Source organism: Castanea sativa, chromosome 1 (genome assembly GCF_040712315.1).
Source record: "Castanea sativa cultivar Marrone di Chiusa Pesio chromosome 1, ASM4071231v1".
Classification (NCBI taxonomy): Eukaryota; Viridiplantae; Streptophyta; class Magnoliopsida; order Fagales; family Fagaceae; genus Castanea; species Castanea sativa.
Genome location: NC_134013.1, coordinates 26,192,678 through 26,219,349, shown reverse-complemented (window position 1 = coordinate 26,219,349; position 26,672 = coordinate 26,192,678). Strand labels below are relative to the sequence as shown.

Sequence of the window (26,672 nt, the reverse complement as noted above, 5' to 3'; positions counted from 1 at the left end):
CCAAACACCACCACAACAACAACCCACCCTACCACCACAGCAACACCCATAAGAACCCACCAAAAATCAAACTTATTCCAAAAATCCAACCCAAACCCATCGGAACCCAGCCACAACCACGGTTACCCAGCCACCATGGCCATTGTTGCCCAGCAGGAACCTAACACCACCACACCCACACCCACACCGTTACCCAATAAGAACCCAACACCACCACCATCATTACCCAGCCACAACCACGACCCCATGCCACCATGACCCAGACCCATCACACCACCGCCACCCATCAACCCAAACCCACTCCCACACAAATAAAAACCCCACACCCACACCGCCAAACCACATCAAAGACCACCACAAAACCTAGATCAACCCACACTACAAACCATCACAAACCCAGATCAACCCACACCATAATCCCAAACCAACCCACACCACAAACCTAGATCAACCCCACCATCGCAGAAAACCTAAAACCATCGACCCAAACCCACGCCGCCATCATCAATTACATCCCACGCCCACACCTACCTTTGCCTTCGCCGCTACCACCACTACACGGGATTTTGGGTTTGAGAAAATGGGTTTTGGGTTTGAGGAGAAGAGAGAGTAGAACAAGAACAAGAGTGAGAAAGAAGAAAAGGAAGACAGAGAGAAATTAAAGAAAGAGAGAGAAAAGTAATAAATATAGAGAGAATAAAATATAATAAAAAATTTATAAAAGCTTGCAACAGTAGTTACAATACCATGATATATTGTAGAACAATTGTAAAAGTTTTTACAATTGAAAGACTGGGTAACTTTTTAGTACTTTGATGCCAAAATATACTAACATTTCTTATTTGAGAGACAAGGTATGATACTCTAAATAGTATATAATATGATTTTTTTTTTATCAAAGTATGATACTCTAAGTAGTATATAATATGATTTGATATGACATAAAATAGAAAAATATTATGCCTATAATATTTATACAATAAATTTTAAGCGAGATAACTTCACCAGCGTTACGAGTGACTGTAGAATCAAATTAAAAACCCGCAATAACTTGCTACCTAAGCGTTATGTACATAGCCCACTTGTCTACTGTGATGTTGATATGAATTTGAAATTGTGAATGAATGCTTTTAATGATTTGAATTTGAATATGAAACAGAGAGGAATGTTGGAAGTTTTGGAAGAGTTAAAAGATAGTGGAGTGACAAGTGGTGATTTGGGTTTGCAACAGAACATGAGTGTCTCGCATGGCCGCACCATATCCATATCCATATGGCAGTAAATAGATTAGAGATACAACAACGCATGGCCGTCACCAAAACCATGGATTTATTGTTGTTGTTGTTGTTGTTGTAGAGGTTGAGAGAGGGATCGTTTGATCGATCTGGTAACGGATGGCATCTTCTTCATCAACAACAGCTGTTAGGTCATGGAGGACGGCGTTTCTGACGCTCAGAGACGAAACCCTAACAAGTCACAGTCCTCATGCCAGAGGAGGAGGAGCCTCCTCCTCCTCCATTCACCAACTCCTTCATCGTCTCATCTTTTCCCATTCTCAATCTTTCATCTCCGCCGCTCCCCAACTTCCTCCTCACGAGGTTCTCTCTCTCTGTTATTGTTTTCTAAATTTGCAAAGAAATCACATCTATAAATATGAATATGAATTTGAACATAATGATGATTTGATTAGGTTACCTCCGACCTCTTGTTTCTGCTGGAATTGGTGAATGCTCACTCCCCACCCGATGATATCACTGATACCTTTACTCTTACTTCACACTTGGTAAGTGCCTTTGATTTTCTTGTCTTCTTCTTTTCTTTATTTTATTTATTTAATTCTCATTCTCTGTTCCTCGTTCTTCTTTTACTGAATATATTATATATTTTGTCACAGATGCATGATGTCTGTCTTCGTGTTTCCTTTGACCTTAATCCATCTTCTTGGACTCTCATCCTTGACTCCTTTACAAAGATGCTCCAATATCTCATCCACACTAATGCTGCTTCAGTCGCTTCCATCATCGAATGCCTCCACACCATTAAGTTTGTTTACTCTTCTTTTTTTTTTTTTACCCCAAATTCCTTTTTATGCATATGCATTATGAAATGCTACTTTTCTACCATTATACAATGCCCTAAACTGTCTTTCAAGTTTCGCATTTTATGACTTCTGTTCATTGTGTTTTTGCTGTTCATACTTCATACCAGTCCATACTCCAGAGAATATGTCTTCCAACTTCTAACAATTATGTTCTAACTTCAACTTTTCTTGCCTCAGACGTCTTACCAGTCTATATCATAGAAATTTTTCACCATCTGAAGATACCCAGCTGGTGAAATTCCTTCTCAGTGTCATTTCGCACTCTCATACGCAATTACTTTGCTCGTCTAATTCTATCAAAAACCAAAGACGTGCTGCTGACACTGGAAAGAAAACGCCTAGATACAGCAGTTTGTGGGAAGTCCAGACCCTTGCTTTCACTATGCTTGGTGATACTGTCTCAAGCGATGGATCATCCATTCCAGTTGATCTTTGGAAATTGATTATTGAGGTGGGAAGTTATCATATTAGCTTTTTTTTTGGGTGATATCTATGTATATAGATGCTAAGGTTTGTCTATTTTGAACAGGTTTTTAGGAAAGTGATGGATTTCCTGGCATCTAAGAGCTTGCTTGAAGGAGACAATGTTATGTCCAGGTATACCTCCTCTTCGTAACTGAATCCCAAGAAAGACTAACAAAAAATCTTCCTATTGTTAATTGCTCTAATCTATTTGTTTTTTTTGAAACTTCTTATCGTCCTCATGGATGGGTGGTACTTCTGCCCTGCAGGTTTTATGCATCTCTCTTGCGTTGTCTGCATTTGGTACTCAAGGATCCTAAAGGTTCCCTTTCTGACCATGTAAGTAACATCTGTGTTTTGGGACTTTAGATCATGTTATGAATTTGTACCTGCAGTTGTTGTTTTTACAATCTCTTCCTTTGTGATATATTTTCCAGGTGACAGGTTTTGTAGCGGCACTACGAATGTTCTTTACTTATGGCCTTGAATGTAGAACACAAATTACATATCCAGCTCCTGGTAACCAGGAGAAGGAGTTCCGTATAATGAGTAAGTCAAGCTTTGATGAACCTAAAAAAGTAGAGCATAGTCCATATCGGCCTCCACACTTGCGCAAAAAGGACACTTCATATATGAGGCAGAAGAAATCTCAGAACTCTCAAAGTTCTTCAGATCATGAATCTTCTACAGTTGATTTCACATCATCAGATTCAGATTACAGTGACAGTGATGGATCAGTTAAAGAAAGTGAGACTGTTTGGCACTCTAAGGTTAGAGTAGCTGCCATTGTTTGTATTCAGGTCAGTTCACAAATTCTCAATTCTCCTCATGATGCTTGAGTCATTCAAGGTGTCCTTTTTTTGTTTTGTTTTTTTTTTTTTCGTCATTAAATCAAATGGCAATAGCAGCCTACAAAAATCAATGGAATCCTCCCCTTATTCTTCTGGTTGAACCCACCTCCAAACCTCCCCCCTCTTGGAGGGAGCAAGGGATTGTACTTGGGATCGCACATGTTAATATGAACTTGTGAAGGTCACTTAGGTGATCATTGTACTTGGGGTGGCATGTGTGGGTTACTTTCTCAGATGCTGGATTTTGCTATAAATATAGTCTTTTTGAGATAATGCCTAAAATGAGGACCTATTCAGGTCAACCTTCCTAAGACCCCTGATTGTAAACAGCACGTGTCAGTTCTCTTTATCAGTTTAGCACTTTTCTGTTTATTTGTATATGAAGCTTGATTTTGAGATGTCCCATGTGTGTATTTGTTGCCTTTGGTACTTTTAGTTAATTACTACCTATCACAAAAGAGAGTTATGCTGTGCATGTTAGCTTAGCCCTCTCTGTAGATTCTTTATCACTACCTCTGGTGAAATCCATTTTGGCTACTATTGACAATGACAATTTTTACTGTTGGCGGGAAGGATCTCTGTCAAGCTGATTCCAAATCATTTACAACCCAATGGACTCTGCTTTTGCCGACCAGTGATGTACTGCAACTTAGGTGAAACTTTCATTGTTCTTTGTGCCTTTCTTGTTAAATTATTTCGATTGTCCCATCCTCAAATTTGTTAACCTTCCATTTCATTGTGACTTGCTTATTTACAGGAAGTTTGAAGCAACTTTAATGACATGTTTGGTATATGATCCTTATTTAAAGGTATTGGTTCTTTTGTTTATATGTAATCACTTCTGTTTTTTGGATATTTATTAAAATCTAAGCTTCCATTATTAAATAAGTTTTTTTGTAATTTGTGAGATATGATGCATATATTTCCTCTTTCTTGTTTGTTGCAGTTTTCATACATCTTTTATCTATCATATTATGATTTTCCTTATTGGCTTTCCGGACTAACACATTGAGCTGTTCTGTACTGCCTAGGCTCGGATTGCTTCTGCCTCAGCTCTGGCAGTCATGTTGGATGGGCCTTCCACCATTTTTCTGCAGGTAGCAGAATACAAAGAATCTTCCAAATATGGATCTTTTATGGCACTTTCAAGTTCCCTTGGACAGATACTAATGCAACTACATGCAGGTATTTAAATACATTGTTGCACTCCTCATTTAGGCTGGTGCAAATTGTGCCTTCTTTTTGGTGCTTTTTTTCAATGCATGAGGTTATTTATATACTGTTTACATGCTTGCATTTTACATTTTTTACAAATCCATTTTGTGTAGGGATTCTGTACTTAATCCAGCGTGAAACTCATAGTAGATTGCTGGCGTCCTTATTCAAGATTCTCATGCTTTTAGTATCATCCACACCGTATGAATCTTCTTCTTACTGATCTCATAATGCTGTACTATTTGTTACTGCTTTTCATGTTGTCCCTATTGTGCTAGACTAATTTGCAAAAAACTCATACGCGATAAACATATGTCACTTGTACCTATCAGAATTCAGTTCCAAAACATGCCATACATGGTTCAAATTGTCACCTTCTTGTCAGACTGGGATAACCTCGTTGATCATGGGTTTATGTCTATAAGTCAGATTCATCTACTCTGGCCTTAAATTATCCATATGTCTGTATACACACCTATGGTATTTAACTATCTTATATGATGATAGAATATATGATGTTATGATATAGTAAAGCTTGCTTTCTGATATGATGGTTAAATGGATATTAACCTGCAAAACTTCTGATCTATGGCAGTTGGTAATGAATCTGAAGACTCTGAACCATTAATAATGTGGCTTTGTTTTTAGCAAAGGATTAGGATTTTCTACCTAGATCTAGTTGATTAATTTTAGATAAATGAGCCTAATAACGAACTAAACATATGATGTCATGGGTCTTTTTCGAATGGTGAATGAGCATACTTTGAATGTTTTCATTGTTGTGAGAAAATGTGCCTACTTACAATATTGTTGTTTGTATTCATGATAATTCTTCAGATATTCAAGAATGCCTGGAGAGTTGTTGCCAACAGTTATTACATCTCTTCAGACTAGGATCAATGAAGGGTTTTCATTCAAAAGTGATCAGACTGGCCTTCTGGTTAGTTTCCTAATGTGTTATTTTGAAATATTTGTAACTCTCACTTCCCTGTTTTACTGACCTCTCGTCATATTTCTACCTCCTTTAACAGGCTGCTGCTGTTAGTTGCTTGACTGCGGCGCTGTCTACTTCACCTTCCTTACAAGTCAGAGAAATGCTTTTAGAAGAGATATCTACAGGTTAAATCCCCCCCCCCCCCCCCTTTTTCTCCATTTTGTGTATGTGTAGGTAAATTAAATTTTTTTGAAAACCAACATGATGCAGGACCATTAAGAAAGTTCAGCACTATACTAGGCTTCTTGATAAATTCTTGAATAAGGAGTGATGTTTAAGAGTTTAGGTTAGAAGAGAATGAATGTTGACGGCTGTTTGGGGCTGAAACAGGGGATAAATAGAAAATAACATAAATAAAACACTAGGCAATCACACCTAGGTCTTCCTAAGCATCTCACCTAGGGTTCCTTGGCATCACACCTCGGAGAAGTTTGCATCACAAAAACAAAGCTTAAAATAAGCTGCTGAATTTTATTAATCAAAATATTCTGAAATAACATGGCTACAAAAGAGCCTTTATATAGAGGCTATGGTTATCCTTTTCCTAGTAGGACTTGGACTCAAAATAACCTATTCTTAGAATGAATAAGAATACTAATAAAAATTAAATAAAAGACTTAATAATACGTAAACATAAAATAAGACTCATGGGCTTTTGGTACGGCCAAGGACAGCCCCTTCCAGATTTTTGGAAATTACCAAATTTCCCTTATTCTAATAGGCCTTAATTAAAATTGATCTAGCAGCTTCTCAACCTAAAAGACTCAATACTAATAACTAAAATGATTAAAGGTGCAAAGAAGGTCCGACATCAAAACTAGACCACAATTCTTGAATCTTTGTATATTTAATCTTCTTTTTCCTTGAGCTCTTCCTTGAACTCATCACAACACTAGTTACAAACACCTAGAAGAACTCTTTGAATACCTCATAGAAACAAAGCATGAGGGGGAAAAAACAGCCACTTCAACCGCAACAACCTTGGCAACCCAATTGCCATAGGCCTTAGGCCTTAAGCATGTTATCTCCTTATTCAACAAAGCAACTCTTAAGAGACTTAACACTTGAACAGAGCTTCCATGAAGTAAGAAACACAGAATTCTAGACAGTACTACTTAAAGCCAATTTCCAGCCATTTTTAAGTTGCTGTTGTCTGTAGCAGACAATATAGTTTAGTGGATGAAACTAGATGTGGAGTCAACACAAGTTGGAAACATGGAGGAATGCTGTAGAATCTAAAGAACTCACAAAGATGAAACATCTCTGTAACTGTGGCTTGATGGTCACAGAGAATAATAACTGTTGGCAAGTTAGTCAAAAAGGATCAATTTGGGCATTTCTCAAAGTTCAAGGGTTTCTGATTTCAAATTAGAAGATCAGGGGTGTTTTTGGTACTGGATATTTCTTAAGTCAAATAGAAAGTTTTGCAAGAATGTTATAAGACTAGCCATGTTATATGGCACTGGATGCTAGTTAATTAAGAAACATGTTCATAAAATGAGCGGATCTGAAATGATAATGTTAAAATGATTAGTGGAAATCCAAGGAAAGATGGGATGTCGACATAGAAAAAGTTAATGAATTTGTTTACGTGTGGTTGTAGTGGGTGTGTGGTTGTAGTCGGTGTAGAGTTGGAAGAATTTGTGGATCTAGGGTTTAGAATTGTTGAAGAAAGGATTATGGGGTTGTGTTTGGAATTAACAGGTAACTTGATAAGTTATTTGATGGCTATTTGGTAGAAGAAAGTAAGTGGGGTTTTAAATTACCAAAATAAACTCTAAGTTGTGATCTCCTAGAAAATTCTAGACTCAATTAAACTACCAAAATACATTTAATTTGTAGGAATGGTTGAATTGCAAATTTGTCTCTGACTACAAAATTGACCATAACTAATAAAATAAAATCCCAAATAAAAAATTGTTAAACCCTAAAGGAATTATACTGCCTTTAAAACCATACAAATGTTACTTCGATTGAATTTCACATGGACCCCATAAAATAATATGATTCTTGAATAGGTCAATTTGCAAAGCAATAGCAAATTAATCTTCCATGGCCGCATTGATGAAGGAGAGTCATTTGAATTGGTTTGGTCATGTGCAAAGGAGAGTGGTTAATGCACTAGTAGGAAGATTGATTTGATTCAAGTTGAGGGAATAGAAAGAGGAAGAGAAGACCTAAAACAATACTACAAAAAGTAGTAGAAAAGACATGTTAATTAAGGGGGTGACAAAGAGTATGATTTTGGATAGGATAGAATTGTAGAGAAGAATACAAGTGAACGATTCTAATTAACTTGTTCAGGATCCATAGATGACCCCATGGTTTTGGGACAAGGCTTTGCTGTTGGCGGTGGTATTGTCATATGTATAGAAAACATAGAATTTTCGTCTTCCACCTTTTTGCTACTGAACCACTTTCTTGACTTTGATATGTGATATGTCTTATAATATTCGTTTGCTTTCATCTTTAATGATTTTGCCTCACCCGCATCTACTAACTCTTAGGGTCCATTTGGTTGGGGGTGGAAAAATGGGAGGATAGAAGAGATTTTAGTTTCCCTCATTTATGTTTGGTTGGGGGTGGAAAAGTGGAAGGATGGAAAACTCATTTATTTGGTTGAAAAGAAAAATGGGAAGATAGAAAACGAGGTTTGTCTAAATTTACTCTTATGTCCTTATTTTATTATATATAAGAAACACTTTTCTCATACTGGTTTTACTTATCAAAAAAAAAAAACTTTTCTTTGTAATAATGCGCGCTTCTTTGATTGTACCTCACTTTAGAGGCGAAAAGCATTAGAGCCTTAGCACTTCGCACATTGTGCTTAAATGCACTTTTACCAACACTGCTTTAGAGTTCAGAACACACATTGAGAATCATGATTGGGAGCTTTGTAAACAAAACCAGAAACAAGCATAGAGTATCTCTCTCATTTATTAACTGCTATACTGCTACCCTTATGAATGTATTTATGGTGTCGGACTAAGAAATTCAGTGTATGTGTCAAGCATAGAGTATCTCTTTCATTGCAACTGCCTTTGTCTCTAGGCTGGATGTTTATATGCATAATCAACTTATTATTAAGGTTGGAAATTCCATTGGTATTTTCTTTTTTGGTTACCTGGGAAATTCTTTTGATGCCTCTTTCCAGGTTTCCTTGAGGCTGAAAAGAAGTCAGGTGTTCTTTTTGCAATATTTCTATACTCAGAACAACTAACCAGCCCAAATATATGCTTTGAGGCTCTCCAGGTAATTTCATAAGGAAGCTAGTATCTTTTTTATAATTTGTGTTGATTGATTTCACATTATTAATACTGGGGTTAATAGTTCTTGTCTGGTCATCCTCTGTTCTTGCCGTTTTCTCCTTGTCTTTTCTGAAGTTGGGTGACTAGGGGGTATGTGGTAATTGTCATGGGTCTGTTGAAAAATGTTATCTGGAATGCATATGGTTAATTCAGTCTGCTCATTAAAGCTAAGGTTTTGTCTTACACGGTTATTAAATGAGAGAAAATCATAAAGCTTTTTTCTTTTTTTATTGGTAAGTTACACACACCCATTGGGTCTTGAACCCACGACTCACCCTCCTTCCAATTATTATGGGAGGAGGAAGTGTCAGTTGTGCTATTGCTCATTGGCCTAAGAGGCATAAATATTATTATAAAAAATCTTTATGAGACTATTTGAAACCCATGCTTAAGTAGGCTGCTTACAACAGTAACACCCTATTATATGAACTCAACACTTAGATTTGTGCTCATGCCTGTGTCCTCAGATAAAATGAGTTTTACTTACAGCTTTTGTCAAGACAGTGGCTAGTGATTGCTCAATGTTTTAATTAGTTGTGCAAATTATGCTAGAATTTAGAAAAAGGATGGTCAAAGATCTTAAAGATGTTACTTAAATTTTTGCTTTTGTTGGTAATAACTTGCTTTGGAACTTGACATTCATCGTATATTATTTGTCACAGGCACTTAGAGCTGTGTCACACAATTACCCAAACATTATGTTTGCATGTTGGGAACGAGTTTCCACCATTGTTTATGGCTTCTTCATGGTAGCAACTCCTGAAGTACCTGCAAGGTCATGGAAGGGAAATGCTGGAGACATTGCTGGGGTTATTGGGGAAAAAGTTCTTACAGCTGCAGTCAAGGTAGGACGTCTTTGCATGTCTATTCCCCACCCCACCCCCGCACGCCCAAAAAAAAATATATATATTTGTTTGTCTAGGCAAAGGGAAAAAAAGGTAGATTGTGCTTTTTTTAGTCCCAAGCATTCCCTCCTGTATGATTTCTACTGATAGTATCACATTGTTACTTCTGCTCAAATCTTACTTGCCCTTCAATAATGTGTACTGATCCATATGGTTTTTTTTTTTTGGTTCACTTTCTTAGCACCTCTTTTGATGGCCTCTTTAATATGAGAATAACGTATTTATTAGATCTTGGCCTGTGAAGGACTCTCACATGCTTTTGGAGAGTTCTGTTTTATGTTTTATCATGATGCTTAAATCTTCTTAATCTAGGAATTTTGGTTGGTTGAATGCAAAATTCATAGTATTTGAAGTTAAGAGGATATCAGAACATGTACAATAGAGCCTCCAGTTCTACATGCTCATTTTTACCATGATAGAGATGCAGTTGTCATATTTCCCCCTCTTTATAGAACTTCTCTTCTGGATGATGTGCGGTGTGCCTCAAATGTGTTTTTCACTTTTTGTGATGGGAATACCTTCTTCCTATTCTTCTTATTCTGATCACGGTGTCATAGTTCATGTTAAAACTTTCAGGTTTTGGATGAATGTCTTCGTGCAATATCTGGATTTAAAGGAACTGAGGATCTTTTTGATGATAAAGCGACCCCATTTACGTCTGACTGCATAAGGATGAAGAAAGTATCGTCAGCCCCATCTTATGAACTAGATGGCACAGAAGCTACCAAAAATGAATCTGAAGTGTGTCAGACAGGCACTGAGCAGTGGTGTGAGGCAATTGATAAGCATATGCCTCTTACTTTATGGCATACTTCTGCAATGGTTGGTTAGGATTTTGATCTTCATTTTTTTTGAACAATTAAGTTTCATTAGTATATTTGGTCCTGATGAAAATTTTAGAATTTCATATTGCTTGCTTTAATTTTTGGGTTAGATCTAATGATATGTGTGCTGTATTCTGCCATTATCTGCATAGACAGATATGATATCTCTGCTGTATTCTGTCATATTATCTGCATAGACATTATAGCATTTTCATAAGCAATCTTGTCTTAATGAGGATAGTAAAAGTTTATGCACACCTTAGAGCATTCACATTGGACTAGGTAAAATTTTAGCCAAATATAACTCAAAAAGCCACTTTGCTATTGCAACTAACACTTGACTCCCTATTTTTTTTATTAACTACTTTATTTAAATATTATTGATCTTTTCTATTTTTATTCACAAATAAATTGTTTGGTCATGATCGGCCACCCACTGGCCAGGATTGGCCATCTCACAGCCAAATCGGCCACCCACTGGCCAGGATTGGCCACTCAATGGCCAATTAGCTAAGAAGCATGGACATGGGTATGACACGGTGACACGACAATTTTTGAAAAAATAAGACATGGGTATGGCGGGACACGTCTATTAGATAATTATTAAATATATTTTTATTTATTTTCCGTACATTATTAAGCATTTGTTTTTCATATAATGTTAAATATATATGTGTGTGTGTGTGTGTGTGTGTCAAATTAAGAGTAATAATGGATAATAAAGCAAATCCATGACTATTAAAGGATGTTTAGAATTTAGAATATAAACCAAGAATAAAGATATTTATAGTATTAATTTCAGATGCATTATTACTATTCAGAGCATGAATGCTCTCTTTGTTTTGTGAAAGGGTATTTGATTCCTCTTGTTCTCCTGTCCTAGCAGTGTCATACAAAGTGTCCTAGTCGTGTCAAGTGTCCGACACGGGTACAACACTCCAAAATGAAGTGTCCTCGCTTCCTAGCCACCGTGTGCCCAACAACAGCCACCGCATGCCTCAGTTGAGAGAGAGAGAGAGAGATCTGAGTTGGAGAGAGAACCATTGAAAAATATGTGCATTTATTTGTCTGAGCTACAGTGCTAGTTAGTTTTGACTATGCACTGTAACTTGATGATATTGACGCTTTTTTTTTTTTTGCTGCGCCGGGGGGGGGGGTGGTTAGCAAAATTTTAGCTGGAAGATGGATAATCCATTTGCTAAAGCTTTTTTATTATAGTAAGCTATATGTCTGGATTAAGACATTTATATCCATTGATTTAAGGAAAAAAAAAATCAGGGTCTTAGCGTTTAAAGGGCTTAAAGAAAATGAAGAAGTAATTTTATGCTTATTATTTCGGCTGTTTTTTCCTGAATGTGAAACACTTTCAGATACGTGCTCAAATACGTCAATTGTTTAATATTATTTGGAATAACTAATTAGATATGATATTGATGGATACTAAGATGTTAAGAGAACGGCATATATGCTAAGCTGGTGAATATTCAGCACTGCATGTCACTTGCGCAGTCTTTTTGCGAACCAAATACTTTTAACCTTTGAAAGAAAAAGGTTGTATATGACTTCATTTTTTTTTTTTGATAGGTATATGCTTAAGTTTAAGTTCTCACTTCTAGGTTTCATCAGAGTGAAAAGTTAATTTGAAACTTTTTAAATGTTTTTTTTTATAATTAGTTTCTTTTAGCTTTATTGTTATTATAATTTACATCCTTCAGCATTGCAGAGGAGAAATGTGAAATGTAATCTTTTTCCTTTTAAATTTATTATCATTACTTAAAATTTTGGTTTAAGCTACTAAAATTATAAATCAGTTATAAAGTTGGACAATGGATCTATGCAAGCCACAGCTATTATAATGTATTGGTGGATTTATAGTTAACACTTCTGAAAATGTCTCTCCAATCCAGATGAACAATGGGTTTTGTTATTGTTTGAGAATGTAACAAAAGATTTTTAAGCAACACGCAAGGCAAAACTAGATATAAATATGGAGAGAAAAATGCCCAATGTTTTGAGGGAAAAGAGATACATATGACAAAAGTTTTTATTTTTGAATACTTTATATGACTGGACTTAAACTTCTAACACTTTCTAGAATTCCTGGATTCTTCGAGCTTCTAATAACATATATTTAGTCCTTTGTTTTTATTTTTGTTCGGTTTTTGCCTTTGTGATTTTAGTTTAATGGATTTTTGTTACTTAAAACATATATATATATATATATATATATATATATATATATATATATATATATCTAAATTTTCTTCCTTTTCCTCTGGAAGGTGAGAGCAGCATCAGTTACATGTTTTGCGGGTATAACATCTTCTGTTTTCTTTTCGCTTATGGAGGAGAAACAAGATTTCATTCTTTCTTCTTTAGTAAGTGTACTTGAACCTGTGTTTGTTTTCTGTATTATGATGAATGGAATTGAATGCCTTGCTAATTAGGTTCTGGATTTAATTGCAAAATCTTTGTAGGTTAAAGCTTCTGTAAATGATGAGATGCCTTCAGTTAGGTCTGCTGCTTGTCGAGCCATTGGTGTCATCTCATGTTTTCCTCAAGTTTCTCAGAGGTGATTCTGAAATATTGTTATATGGTCTATTAAAATTCTTATGATCTTTTATCTACTTGTTTTTATGCAAGAAAAATGGCTAGAGGTTTTACTAAAAATGTAAACCATATAGTGCAGAGATCCTTGCCAAGTTTATCCCTGCTGTTGAGATTAATACTCGTGATCCCTTGGTCTCGGTATATTTTTTCTTTGTTTTTATTTTATTTTATATATATATATTTAAAACAAACATGTGATTTATGTTGCTGAAGGAGGTAAACCTTATTTGAAAATACTTGTTTCAGGTAAGAATAACAGCCTCTTGGGCTTTGGCCAACATATGTGATTCAATCCGCCACTGTGTTGATGATTTTCAATCAAAACAATTTAAAGGTGGGCTTGAAGTCACTAGAGTCGTATTATGAGTCAGGCGTTTTTTTTTTTGGAGAATCATTGCATTCAATATTTTAATTACTGTTTTATTATTATTTGTTGTTATAGCCTCAGATGCGGACTCTTCATTAATTGGGTTATTAATTGAGTGTGCTTTGCATCTTACAATGGATGGAGACAAGGTAATTGTTGTTGATTGGTTTGTTTTTGGCCCTTTGGTTGGGTGCTATGGGGAGGCAGGAGGCACTCATCATTGAAGATATTCTCTAAACTTAGAATAGCACCTTGACCAATATGACCAACAATATAGAACCATTTTTGGGATGTCTCTCTCATAGACTTTTTACCTCATACTTTGTCTTCCAAACGCTTGACCATCTTGTATATAAATTGTTTTATTATCTATGTGAGTAATAGTATAATTGCTTTGTGATAATATATTGATGCAGAGCATCTGGCCCATATCACAAATACCATAAGCTAGATGAAGTATCAAACGCTTTGATTCATTTTACATTTGCCCCTACCTGCTGCTTGCCTCACTTTTTTGTATGAAAATTACAGTCCCTCGTTAGTTGCTTAGTTTCCAGGTTTTACTCTCTTTATTTTTGGGTTCAGCAGCAGATATGATCTATAAGCTGGAAAGAATTTGGTTATAGCTACCAAGCCTACTATACTTTTCTTTTTGTATTCTTTTCAATACTTGTCTAATATGTATAATTGTTCATTGCTTTAGAAACTCCTTTCTGTTTCATTATCATCAGATAAAATCAAATGCTGTGAGGGCTCTTGGGAATCTCTCAAGATTTGTTAAATATACATTTTTGTCTGGTGCTTGTGACAAACCAATGGACTATACTGGCCTATCTCAAAAGACCAGCAGCAATGAGGTGTTTCCATCAAGCAGTTATATGAAAGGTAGTCACACGTCAAATTCACTCCATCCAGCTTCTATGGGAGATCCTTGTCGGCTTGAGAGAATGGTCCAAGCTTTTATCTCTTGTTTCACGACTGGGAATGTTAAGGTATCATATCCCCATTGTTAGATTTGTGGAACCACGTTTCTAGTTGGACTTGGCTGAGAACTTGCATATCTTTGTTTCTAATATAAAGTCTGTTGGGCACTGAGCGTGACATGTCTGTCTAAACAGGTCCAGTGGAATGTTTGTCATGCATTGAGCAACCTATTTCTAAATGAGACGTTAAGACTTCAAGACATGGATTGGTATGGTAATTATGCTTGCTTTTGTTGAGATGCCTATTTGTTTACATATGCATTTTCCTGATTTTGTGTTAACAAATTGTAGATGTGTGCTGATGTTAATAAGTAATTATAAGTTGATTAAAATGTAATGGTGAAGAAATTGAATAGACGGTGAAGATTTTATCTTTATTCTGGCACTTCATCTAGGTGTTTGCGGGGGAAAATGGGCTTTTGCCCTTATTTTTAAAAATATCTAGCATAATGTCCCTGTTTTGAAACTATTAAGCACCGTGTCCCTATTTTGAAACTTGATTTAAAAAAAATAGAGTTATAGGTAGAACTCGACATTAGCAATGTTGAGATCTATGCATATTTTGCCACCTACTACTTTTTTAAAATTTAAGTGAAACTTGACATTGCTAATGTCGAGTTTCAATTAAAAATATACATATAACTCGATTTTGAGGATATCAAATTTCATACTGAATTCAATTTTGTTAAAATTGAGTTTCAAAATCAAGGGCATTCTGCTAAATGGTTTCAAAACAGGGACATTGTGCTAGATATTTAAAAAAATAAGGGCAATGGCCCATTTTCCCTGGTGTTTGCATATGGATATTAGTTTCAGGTTCTCTGTTTGTGCTATTTGTAGAACTCCATGTGCTCCTATAGAGTTGAATAAGGGGATAGAAACTTGCATGGTTGGGCATGTATAGAAAAGTCCATATGGATTCAAGTGCAATGAGGTCTGTTTTGGAGCTAGATGTATTTCTGTATGCTAGTTTTTCTCTTCAGATTCATGAGCAGATAGTGCAAGTATCCAGGGGGTTTTGTTACCCAAAATATCTTTTTACACACTCTAAACCATTCCCATCTAATGGTAAATCAAATCTTTGTTCCCAGTTCATCTTTGCCTCTTGAACTCATGGTTATATTCGTCAGTTTTCTATTTTGAGAATGCGTTAGATGGATTCCACCAATCAGAGTGGACATTACACCATTTTGCATAAAGCAAGGAAACAAAGTATTGCACTTAGTACCTGAAATACCTTGGCCTTTGGTAATGCTAGTTCAAGATAGTTAATCACATCCATTAGTTGGGTACCTTTTTCTTGGGGTAGTGACAATGATGTATGTCTCCTTGTTATTGTGTTATTTTTCCTCTCAATTGTAGCTATTATACCAATAGACATTAATGAGAAAAGGGATAAAAGTGGCAGAAGTTGTCTTAATCTCTATCTGTGATTGTCATCTCCTTCTCCCTTTTCTCTTCATATTTAACTGTTTAAATCAGCTTCTGTTGATAATACATAATTTTCCATTTGTCCCTCTTTTCCCCTTTCTTGCCTTGAATTAGCACTACCGTATTTTTATTGTTCATGTATGCTGTGGCGAGTTGTAAATTTTCTAATGATAATATTTAGTTACAGTTCTTGTCATCCACCTTGTTAGCATGTCATAAACGTTTCCTTGAAGTGCATTGTAATATGATGTAATTATGCATACCCAATAAATTGGCAGGGCTCCATCTGTTTTTAGTATTCTTCTACTGTTGTTGCGCAATTCTTCCAACTTTAAGATCAGGATCCAAGCTGCTGCTGCTTTGGCTGTGCCGGCATCAATATATGGTGAGTAGTAGGCTTGATTCCTTTCTCCATTTTCATGATTAAAACGTGATTTTAGTTGTTGTAGTAACTCAACAATTCCATTTACTTATCAGCATAAGCCAAAGCTAGGATATATATTGCATCGTGGTCGTCTTCTTTTTAACCCCATGAGTTTCATTTCCTGCTTTCTGGGACCTTCTTGTATTGTTCAATTTGAGGTTTCCTGCCCTGTTCTAAAATAAGTAATTGGATGAGAAGGTAACTTAGTCTTCTCCCCATTTGTTTAATGCAGATTATGGAAAATCCTTCCCAGATGTCATCCAAGGCCTGGAGCACATAGTAGAGAATCTCGGATCAGATCAGATTTCAGAGCCATCAAGTTTCAAATATAGGGTGGCACTTGAGAAGCAGGTCTAGCTCCTAGATCTTTTGCATTTGAGCACTCGTATGGATTGATATTATATGGGATTATCTCGATTTGCCTCTAGTTGTCAGATTCAGATAAGATGATAAAATTTAATATATTATATAATTTGAAGTAATGGGGACAATGTATGACAAATATTATATGGGTGCTGAAATATATTATATTGAATTGATGAGGTGAATTCATTTCTGTGGGTGCTTCCTATTATATACCCCTGGTGTATTAGGGTTGTGCCTCTCTGTCGCATTGATGAATTCTTGTAACCAATCCATAGCAGTTTGGATGATTTGGGAGTGTGAAAATAGTAACATATAATTTTCCAACATATTATGACAAATGATGTGTGTTATAGTTATGTAAAGTTACTTATTTATTTGAATTATCTGAAAAGAATGCTTATTTTGAAGATGATAGAAGAAATACATATTGTTTCACATTTTTATAATATGAAAATTATGATCTTATTTACTAGAGATCAAACATGAATAATATTTTACAGTTGTATTATCTCAGTTGCTTGGGATCTGAAAGTTTCTTTATTATTATTAGAACTTATATCTACTTAATGAAAATTCAAAATTTTGTCTTGTTAAACACCATGCTGCTTGTATGTGCAGATAATCTGCATCAAATTGTTAGTACTAGTGTCAGAGTTCATGCTTGCAAAGTATCATGAACACCCCCCTACGCTTCAAATCACCAATGACTCCATTTGACGGGGGGAGGGGGGACTATGTTTGGGAGTTTTTAAGAGATTGGAACATAATGAAATTGGTAGATTATACAAGAATGGAATGGACTATGGCATATTGTATCCACTGTGTCTGGGAATTTATAAAAGAAGGAATGAAAGGGAAAGTAATATTATACCATATACTTATCAAAAAAAAGAAAGTAATATTATCCTTTTTACCTTTTATTTGTCTTTTCTCAGGATAGTGGTACAATCAGTATTTCTTCTTTATTTCATTAAAGGAATGAGTGTTCCTCTCATTTTTGGGATGAATGCTTATGAGTGAACGGGATGGAATTAAAATCCCTGCCTAGGTATTCCATTCCTTCCCACAAAACTCCCAAACAAGGGATTAGATAGATTATTGTGTAAAAATCATTTTCAATTTATTCCATTCCATTATATTCTCCCCTCTCAAACGAGCTTTATGATTCAAAATATAAATTGTGACATTCTCCTCTTTTGGTTTAGATATATACTGAATTATTGAGAGCTGTTATATTTTGTAAGCCTATTTCCTTTAATTTATCTCTCTCTCTCTCTCTCTCTGTTATAAAATTTAATTTATTCTTTTTGCCTCTTACAGCTAACCTCAACCATGTTGCATGTTCTTAGCCTTGCTTCAAGCACTGATCATGAACCTCTGAAAGATTTTCTTGTGAAAGTAAGTACTTTCATGTATGTGAATACTAGTCAATATGCTGTCAAAATTTATTTTAAATTATGTCAGTTCTTTTTCTTTTCTTTTCTTTTTTTTTGGGGGGGGGGGTGGTTTGTCACACGTGTCATTTTTCTTGCTAAGAAATATTTTCTGAAATGGATAATTTAATGCATTGAGTATGCTGGCTGTTAGTGTGGATAGGTTTCACAATAATGGTTGGCTGACAAGCAGCCCAAGTAGCACCAACGCTTAAAGATGAAGCTTTGACAAAGGCATGCTTTAAGCATTAATACTCTCTGCCATAAATTGTTGTTCTTATTTAGTAGATCCAACTTTTTAAGGGAATATCGTGCGAATATCATTTAATGCACTATCTTTCAAATTACAAAGGTAGAGGTTTCCAAAACTAGCAGTTTTAATGTCAACTCAAATAAAAAGGAATATTGAATATTTGGTGTGGAAGTCGTTCTCTAGAAGACTAGTTCCATGATTAGTATGCTTGCTTGCTTGATCAGAATGCACCAGTCCATTCAGTCATGGAGAGTCTGGTAGGTAGGGAAGGCCAGATCTGGAATGTGAGATTTCACAGAGGTTTTCATGATTGGAAGCTGGAGTCAGCTGGTTCTTTCTTGGACCTTCTATACTCCAATACTCCTAGGAGGGAGGGGGTGACAAGATTATCTGGGAATTGAAAGGGAGTGGTGTTTTTATTGTTCGCTCCTATTATGAGGTTCTTTGTGGTGCATCGTTTAACTCTTTCCCATGGTGTGTTAAGACCCCAAGAGGGTCTCTTTTTTCGTTTGGATTGCAATGGCGGAAAATTCTTACTTAAGATAATTTAATCGAGCAGGGATTTACCTTAGTTGGGTGGTGTTGAATGTGCCAGTGTAGTGGAGAGATTTTAGATCATTTGTTAATTCACTTTGGTGTTGCCTATGACTTATGGAGTCAGATTTTTACATCTTTGGGATTCAATGGGTCTTACCAAGGAGAGTGGTTGATCTTTTGTTTAGATGGAGGAATTGTACCACTATGTACCACTATGTTTGATGTGGTAATCATGGAAGGAGAAAAATAGTCGTACATTTGAGAATACAGAGATCGAGGACTCAACTAGAATCATCGTTGAAATGCACTTTATCTGATTGGTCTCGAGTTTGGGGAATTACAAATTGTAACACTAATAGATTTCACACATTGTCTTCTTTTTTTGGTATAATATTTTGTGATGTTTTTAGGTTACAGAGTGCTCAATCATAAGCATGCAGTAATCTATTTTTTTAATAAAATTATCTAACTTATCAAATAAATAAATCAATAAAAGGTTGGTAAAATTATTAACATTATTATGTCCATTGACTTTTTGAAGAGTATCATGTTTTAGGACATCCTAAAATGGAATAGAGGACCAACAATATAGGACAGGAGTACTTCTTTTACAAATTCATAAAGTTTGAATGGAAATCTGTAAATTCGGACACTTGAATGGCTCATGCACGGTAAAATGCTGGACATTTTCAGATACAGATTTTGTTTCATTTCAGGTAGAGTGGTATATCTTTTGTGCATGTGGGGGGGGGGGGGGTGTGGTGTTGGTGGTTTGGGGGGTGAAGGAAGGGAGTTGTATCAAATCATCAGAACTTTAGGTTTAATTAAAGCGTTGACTAAATGATATGTAATGATGTTTGAGAGAAGAAAATTAATGTGTTCATGCATGTATATACGTGTTGCCATGTTGAAATGCCTGCATCTGGTTGCTCTTATGGTGTGTGTCTGCAACATTAGTAATATAGTCTTTCCCATAATGTTTGTACCTTTTAAGGGGAATGACTTGGCAGATCGCTTGTAACTGATTTAGACTTTTATATGCCCATCATTTCTCATAGTGCTTGACAAATTTCTCACTTTTGGCTATTTAACTGTGCTCCATGTAGAAAGCTTCATTTCTTGAGGAGTGGTTTAAGGTGCTATGCTCGTCACTGGGAGAGACAAGTGCTCAGTCTGAATTTGAAAATATATATCTTGGGGACCAAAAGAAAGAGATGATATCCAAAGCACTACGATCACTAATTGAAGTATTCAAAGGCAGGAAGCATCATTCAGTGGTTCAGAAACTAGAGAAGTTGGACAGCGGCATATGGTAAATTTTTTTATTGTCCTTGTCGTACATTTGGTGGTTTACTTCCGCACTGCAAATCCCAGCCCCATGATTTTGTACCTTACAGAGCCCTGTTGTAAATGAAGAACACAGATCCTCTAAAAAATTCGTGATAATGGATGTGTTGGAAGGGTTAGAATGGGGTGTGTACAGGCTTCAGTTGCTACCCAGTTACCATGACAGTTAGCCACGAGCAGCTTGAGGATCATATCACTAACATGGAAGTTTGGTGGATGATTCTTAGTCCACGAATAGGGTACTGATTTGGTGGGAATTGAATGTGAATTAAATGGTAGGGTGGTAGTGTTTCTAAATTATGGTCTGATATAGTGAATCCTGTACAGGGCATCAATTGATGAATTCAAATTAAAGGTTTATGTCAGCCATTTTTGTGCTCCAATATGATTATTCCTATTTACTCAAAAGTGTGAGGTGTCCGTCAGAAAGGCGCATGAAGGGATGTCATTATCCCTCATTATGTGAAGCACCACGAAGAGTTTTCTTCCAAAATACCATATTTGTGCAAGCACAGGTCTTTACAATGTATGCTACTAATGTTCTTGGTCTGTTTTGGCATCAATAGAAGTAAAATGCATTTGTTAATGTACAAAAAGCAGATTGTAGACTATTAAAAAAAATGATAGTAGATTGTGCTTACAACTCTTCGCACTAATATGCAATATGAATGATGGGACTAAATTTAGGATAGTCTATTCAATACGGACAATCCACTACATGATGATCTATCACGTTGTTGACAGTGTGCTAACAAAAATCAAACTGATTATGATGTTTTTAGTGATGGAATGCACTAAAATTTCATTAAACTTTCTTATTTTTTTACCCAGGTAAAAGTGCAATATTATTAAAAAAAGCAAAAGGTAAAAGAATACAAGGTGTTCACAATAATGAACAAAGAACTACAAAACAAAAGGCAAAGAAACATAGGAATCAAGAAGCTATGCTGAGAGACGAGAAATTTAGTAAGAGAAAAACAGTTTGAGAAAGCCCAACACCGAGACCAATCTAAGAGTCTATTGGAACAAATCCATTAACTGAGTCAACAATTTTTTAGCATCCTTAAAAGAATGCCGATTATATTCTGTCCAAATAATCCACATAAAAAAATCCTTGAACCAAATTTCAAATACCGAAATTATGCTTTCCAAACTATTGCTTCAAATAAAATAATAAGGTAGCAATAGAACCTGACATGACTCAATAAATCCCAAACAGCTGAAATATATGCACCCACAGATAATCAGCTAACGGACAGAAAATAAAGAATCCCAAACTTTCTTCTATTGGAGTTAGTAGCTATGGATAAATAGCTTTTTAAAAGATGCTGATCACCTCAAAAGTCCCTGATAAAGTTTGTGTTTCATTTGAACTCCCCTACAGTTGCCAACTCGGTGATGGTCATGAGGATCCACAAACGTCTAAAAGGTTAAATTGTCTTAAATTGTATATTTAGAAATTAAACGCATCTACAATCTTAGCTTACACTCTTTCTTTCTGAGCTATGGGATATCCTGTAGAACTTCTGGTTACATGAATTGCAGGTAGGTGGGGTAAATCCATTTCACAAAGTTTTTTTTTTTTAAATTGTGAGGAAGCATGAGAATTCTAGCTGGTGCATTATTTGCGAGGAGAATTTGAAATACTCTCAAGTGCCACGTAAAGATAAGAGTAAATTAAATATTAACTTTTTGTTTTATTTGGTTCTATAATTCAAGATTTTTTTAGTTAAAAAATAAATATTCTTTGCATCAATGTTTTAAGAATTTTTCCCCTTTACATGTACACACAAAACTCTTTGCATTTCAATTCGCTGTCTTCATCTCTTGCACTTCTACTCTTTTATATACACTTACTCATAGTCTTTCATATCATCCCATGTCAAATATATATAGACAAAAAACGACGTTATTACTTTCAATATTTTGACAACACCTACCTAGTTCTAACATTATTGTCTCATTTAATCCAGGGAAAGGGGCTTGCATTTTATATTGAGTGACAGTAGCAATTATGATTTTGATGTTAAAGTCAGACGTTGTGGACTTATGGGCTTTGGAAAGATTATGATTTACTATGGGTGTTTGAGATGTTGACGTAGGAAAGTCATAAGAGCATTTTGTTTTAGAATTAAAAATAAAGAGAAAAACACATTCTATATCAACTTTACTCTACAATATTCCTCCAAATTTTGTTATTTTATTTTTGATTACTTGAACCGAATAATTATAGTGAATATGTGTGTGCAATTTATAATTATTGCCTTTTATTATGAACTTATTACTAACAAAACTTTATAATAATTATGCTATAATATATGTTCAATATTGTTTAAAATCATTTTACATAAAATATTATAACATTATCCGATATATCGCATAGGAAACTTCCTAGTATATATATAATAATAAAACTAGAGAAACGTTAGCACTAGCATTTTCTCCCCCCCCCCCCCCCCCCAAGTTGCAATTTTCAACTAAGACCATGGTTGTCAAAATCCCGATCTGGATCCTACGATCCTACGATTTTACAATCTCACCTGCTCAAAACGATTCAGATCTTTCAAGGATCTTTGCGATCGTTCAGGATCGATAGGATCACACGATTCTGACGATCCCAAATGACCTTTATTTCTTGTAATGTTTTTAAACTTAATAGATTGCTCAGTTGGACTTCAATGAAAAATAAAATCCTAATAGACCAAATTTTTCAACTCTAATGTAGAGAGTGTGCCAGTTGGATCCGAATAAAAAATATTCCAATAGAGTGTCATGTTTTGAGATTTTTGACCTCTTTAAATGATGCTTATAAATGAATATAGTGATGTATGGTAATTATATTAATGAATGTATAATTTATGTGATTATTTAACATACAAATGTTTATTTTTTTTTGTTTTTTTCTCAAATAATATAGGATCTTACGATTTACGATCCGATCTTACGATCCACGATCTCACCTACCTCCTACGATCCTACGTAGGATCCCGATTTTGACAACCTTGACTAAGACATTAAAATAGAGCTTCATCCGGGTATGAGTTTGTAAAAAAGTGTATATTTTACCTCCTCAAAACTTACTTTATCTATTTTAGCATATCATTTTATAACTCACCAATATCTCAGTTTCTATTTTTACACACAACTCATTAAAATAATATAAATTATACCAACAAATAATATAAATAAATCAATTCTCTCTCTTCCCTCCCATCTCTCTCTTTCCTCTCTACCTTTTTGTCTCTCTTTCCTCAATAAAATAATATTTATTTTTTACATCCTTGTGAATAGTTGGTAAAAAAAAATCCCACCCCGGATGTGGCTAGATTTTAGGTTGTTGGTTGCTAAAATATTAAAGAGGGGGGGGGGGGGGGGGTTTAAACCGCCAATGTTACTGTGCATAGGTTGTAAACAAAAATATTGATGTTTCTTCTTATTCTCTCTCATACTTTAAAAGAGAATTTTTTTTTTTTGTATTATTTGATGGTGTAGTTTATATTATTTTAATGAGTTGTATGCACAAAATAAAAAGTATGATATTAGATGAGTTGTAACATAAGATGGTACAATAGATAAAGTATGTTTTGACAGTGGCAGAGCCAGGAATTTATCTTTGGAGCCATATATAATTTTTTTTTTTGTATGAAATGTAAAATAGTAATATCTAATACTTCATAACTCAATAGATGTTATAAACAAAAATGTAAGGTATAGATAGAGATTAGAGCCGGTCAGCTATGGGGCTTAGATAGAGCTACCGCACTCTGCACAGTGAGGGGCCCATGGCAGTGACCTATGTAAAAAAGAAAGGTGAGGCAAAGTGGCAAACACGCACGAAGACAAAGAGAGTCACCTGTGTGAGGTAAAATGGTTGTAATTATATAAGAGATTTGGTGGTGCGGCACATCAACAAAATTGATGACTTTTCAATTTTTACTACTATGTACAAATTTTTTAAAAATATATATGTTTATTATTAGGTATAAGTGGCTAAAATGATATGGTTATTTAAAAATTTTCAAACTATTTAAGATGTTTACAAAAAAAAAAAAGATTTTTTTTTTTTTCAAAAATTTGGGGGGGGGGGGGGAGACCCCTTGGTCCTTTAATAGCTACACCACCGTGTTTTGAGATAGTAAAATAGATGTTTCTTAACAAACCCGAATGCCTGTTTATAATTTAGAAGTTTGAAGTTTCCATCCTCGACTCAGTATTCGTAACGTATGAGTCTGTTTTGTGCAATTATATTATAATAACACAAATTCTAAACAAACTTTTCGACTGTATGTAAAGTGGCAGCATGTAAAATGTGTGGCCTCGCGAGTGGGGATGACAAATTGTTTTGATTCGTCCGCGAGAACGAAAGAAAATCTCTGTCTCTCTCTCTCTCTGTGTGTGAGAAGCACATGCATATAAATTAGACGTGGACAATTATAACGAGTCTCATTGGATACCTCTCTGTCTCTCTCCGACGTGTGATTGCGACTGGTACTTGTGGACAAGTAAGTTAGGCTACTTGTTTAGCAAAAAAGAGAAAGAGTAATAAGTCAGGTTGTTTCTGAGGAAGAATTATATGCATTTCCTAAGGACCAAGAAACGCAATCGCTTTTTTGAAAGATCCACGTTATTCAGCAAACAAGGAAAGATCCACGTTGCGACCAACCATTGCAATCAGTTTTGTCATGTCAGCATCTGGATTTAAGCTATTGCTTTTCCGTTACTTTTACTTTGACACTTCCGTTTGCTAAACGATCTTTCGTCTCACTTCACTTTGTTCTTGCTGGATCAACTGTCCAAGCTTGTGGGAGTAATTGTACGCGAGCTGTGGTCCTTGTGGGACCCGATCATTTATTCCCATGCAAATGCAATAGTTATATGTAACGTATTACCCAACAAAAAAAAGTTATATTTATTGCATTTGCATAGGAAGAAATACGTACCTTATGAACACTTAATAAATAATAAAAACCCTTATGAAACATTTTTGATCAAAAATTTAGAAGTTAAAATACAAAAATTGCCTTGATGCTTGGGTTAACATTTGTTACTACCAAGATTATTTTATAAATATCCATGTTTTACCTTGATTTTAAATTACAATGTTTACCGCCAATGGCCTTGTAGCCAAATTGGCACTTCTCTATGTATAAAGTATTTGGGGGTCTAAGGGAGAAATTGTTCGAGCTGCAAAATTAGAAGCATGTTGTAATTATTTCTCCAAAAAAAAAAATTACAATGTTTACCACTGCGCTCTATTGACGTGATGGTCGTTTCACAAATACAAAGTTATTATGAGATCACTGAGATGAGAGGTAAGGGTCAGGTTCCTTGCTCTTTAAACATAAAAATCATTTAACATCATTTGAAATCTCTTGTTCTTTCAAGTTCTTTATTTTCTTTCAACAACTTGTCTTAACTCTTAACTACACAAGTTGATTATAGGCAACTATATGCGTGACAATTGTATAGAAAGCCAATGGTATTTAAATAGTAAGGAAATATGGAGAAGGAATTAGAGGAGTAGGTGAATTTTCAAACGATGTTAAATGATGTTTTTGATTATGGTGTTAGGGGTCAAATGTAATTTGTGTTAGCAAAACTTGCTTCCAGAACTTTGTTCAGTCATAATTGAGTTGTAAGTTTTAGCGTCTAGATTAGTGGTTGAAGATCTACATTGAAGACATAAAATTTCTAAAACTTGTTAGTTCTATTGCCTTGACTATATGCTCAATTCCGGCACTTTTTGGGGCTATCCCAGCTCTTTTGCAAACGCTGGGATAGCCCCATTTTTTTTTGTAGTAATTAAAGCTTGACTCCAGTAGATTGATTGAACCTCGGGCAAATTGTTTTCTTAGTTTGTGGCCCATGATGACCAAAGACCTAAGGATCCCTATACTATGGTTCCAAAATGTATTTAAAGATATCCTAGGTCATCATGAACAAAAGGGAGAATAACATATATGCATATTGAACACCCAAAAGTGTCCCAAGTGGAGTTGCTGAATCACGAACCTACTTCAATCAAGCTTATGTTATAAGAGTAGACACTGATTGGGTATCTATGCTCCAAGAAGATTCACAAGATATAAAGTTCAACTAGATTGGAGTTGTATGTGGTCATGTAAGTCCTAATATGGGTAGCAATATTATGATCAGGTATATTCTTGTATTGTTGTACTTCCATTCTACTAAAGTTATTTCTTTTGTTTGGTGATAAGCTATAAATCACCCTTAGAATTTTTCTCATAAGAGTTTTCCCTT

The 26,672-nt window shown here is 35.2% G+C and overlaps 1 protein-coding gene across 3 annotated transcripts; it reads left to right on the top strand.

Moving 5' to 3' along the window:
- The first annotated feature begins 1,081 nt into the window (after positions 1-1,081).
- On the top strand, positions 1,082-21,061 carry LOC142615945 (uncharacterized). Of its 3 annotated transcripts, XM_075788849.1 has the most exons (28): positions 1,082-1,598; positions 1,691-1,783; positions 1,895-2,043; positions 2,279-2,552; positions 2,631-2,698; positions 2,833-2,902; positions 3,001-3,363; positions 3,988-4,067; positions 4,172-4,223; positions 4,446-4,599; positions 4,743-4,830; positions 5,467-5,569; positions 5,661-5,748; positions 8,778-8,875; positions 9,594-9,776; positions 10,413-10,658; positions 12,943-13,038; positions 13,138-13,232; positions 13,345-13,408; positions 13,517-13,604; positions 13,713-13,786; positions 14,369-14,629; positions 14,756-14,829; positions 16,330-16,436; positions 16,708-16,826; positions 18,162-18,239; positions 20,171-20,376; positions 20,462-21,061. In XM_075788849.1, coding segments are annotated over exons 1-28 (3,576 nt in total). In that variant the 5' UTR covers positions 1,082-1,394; the 3' UTR covers positions 20,463-21,061. The 3 variants fall into 3 exon arrangements, with proteins under 3 accessions (XP_075644964.1, XP_075644971.1, XP_075644962.1); XM_075788856.1 differs by having other exon boundaries at positions 10,413-10,662; positions 12,953-13,038; positions 20,171-21,061; XM_075788847.1 differs by having other exon boundaries at positions 1,083-1,598; positions 20,171-21,061.
- The last annotated feature ends 5,611 nt before the right edge of the window (positions 21,062-26,672 follow it).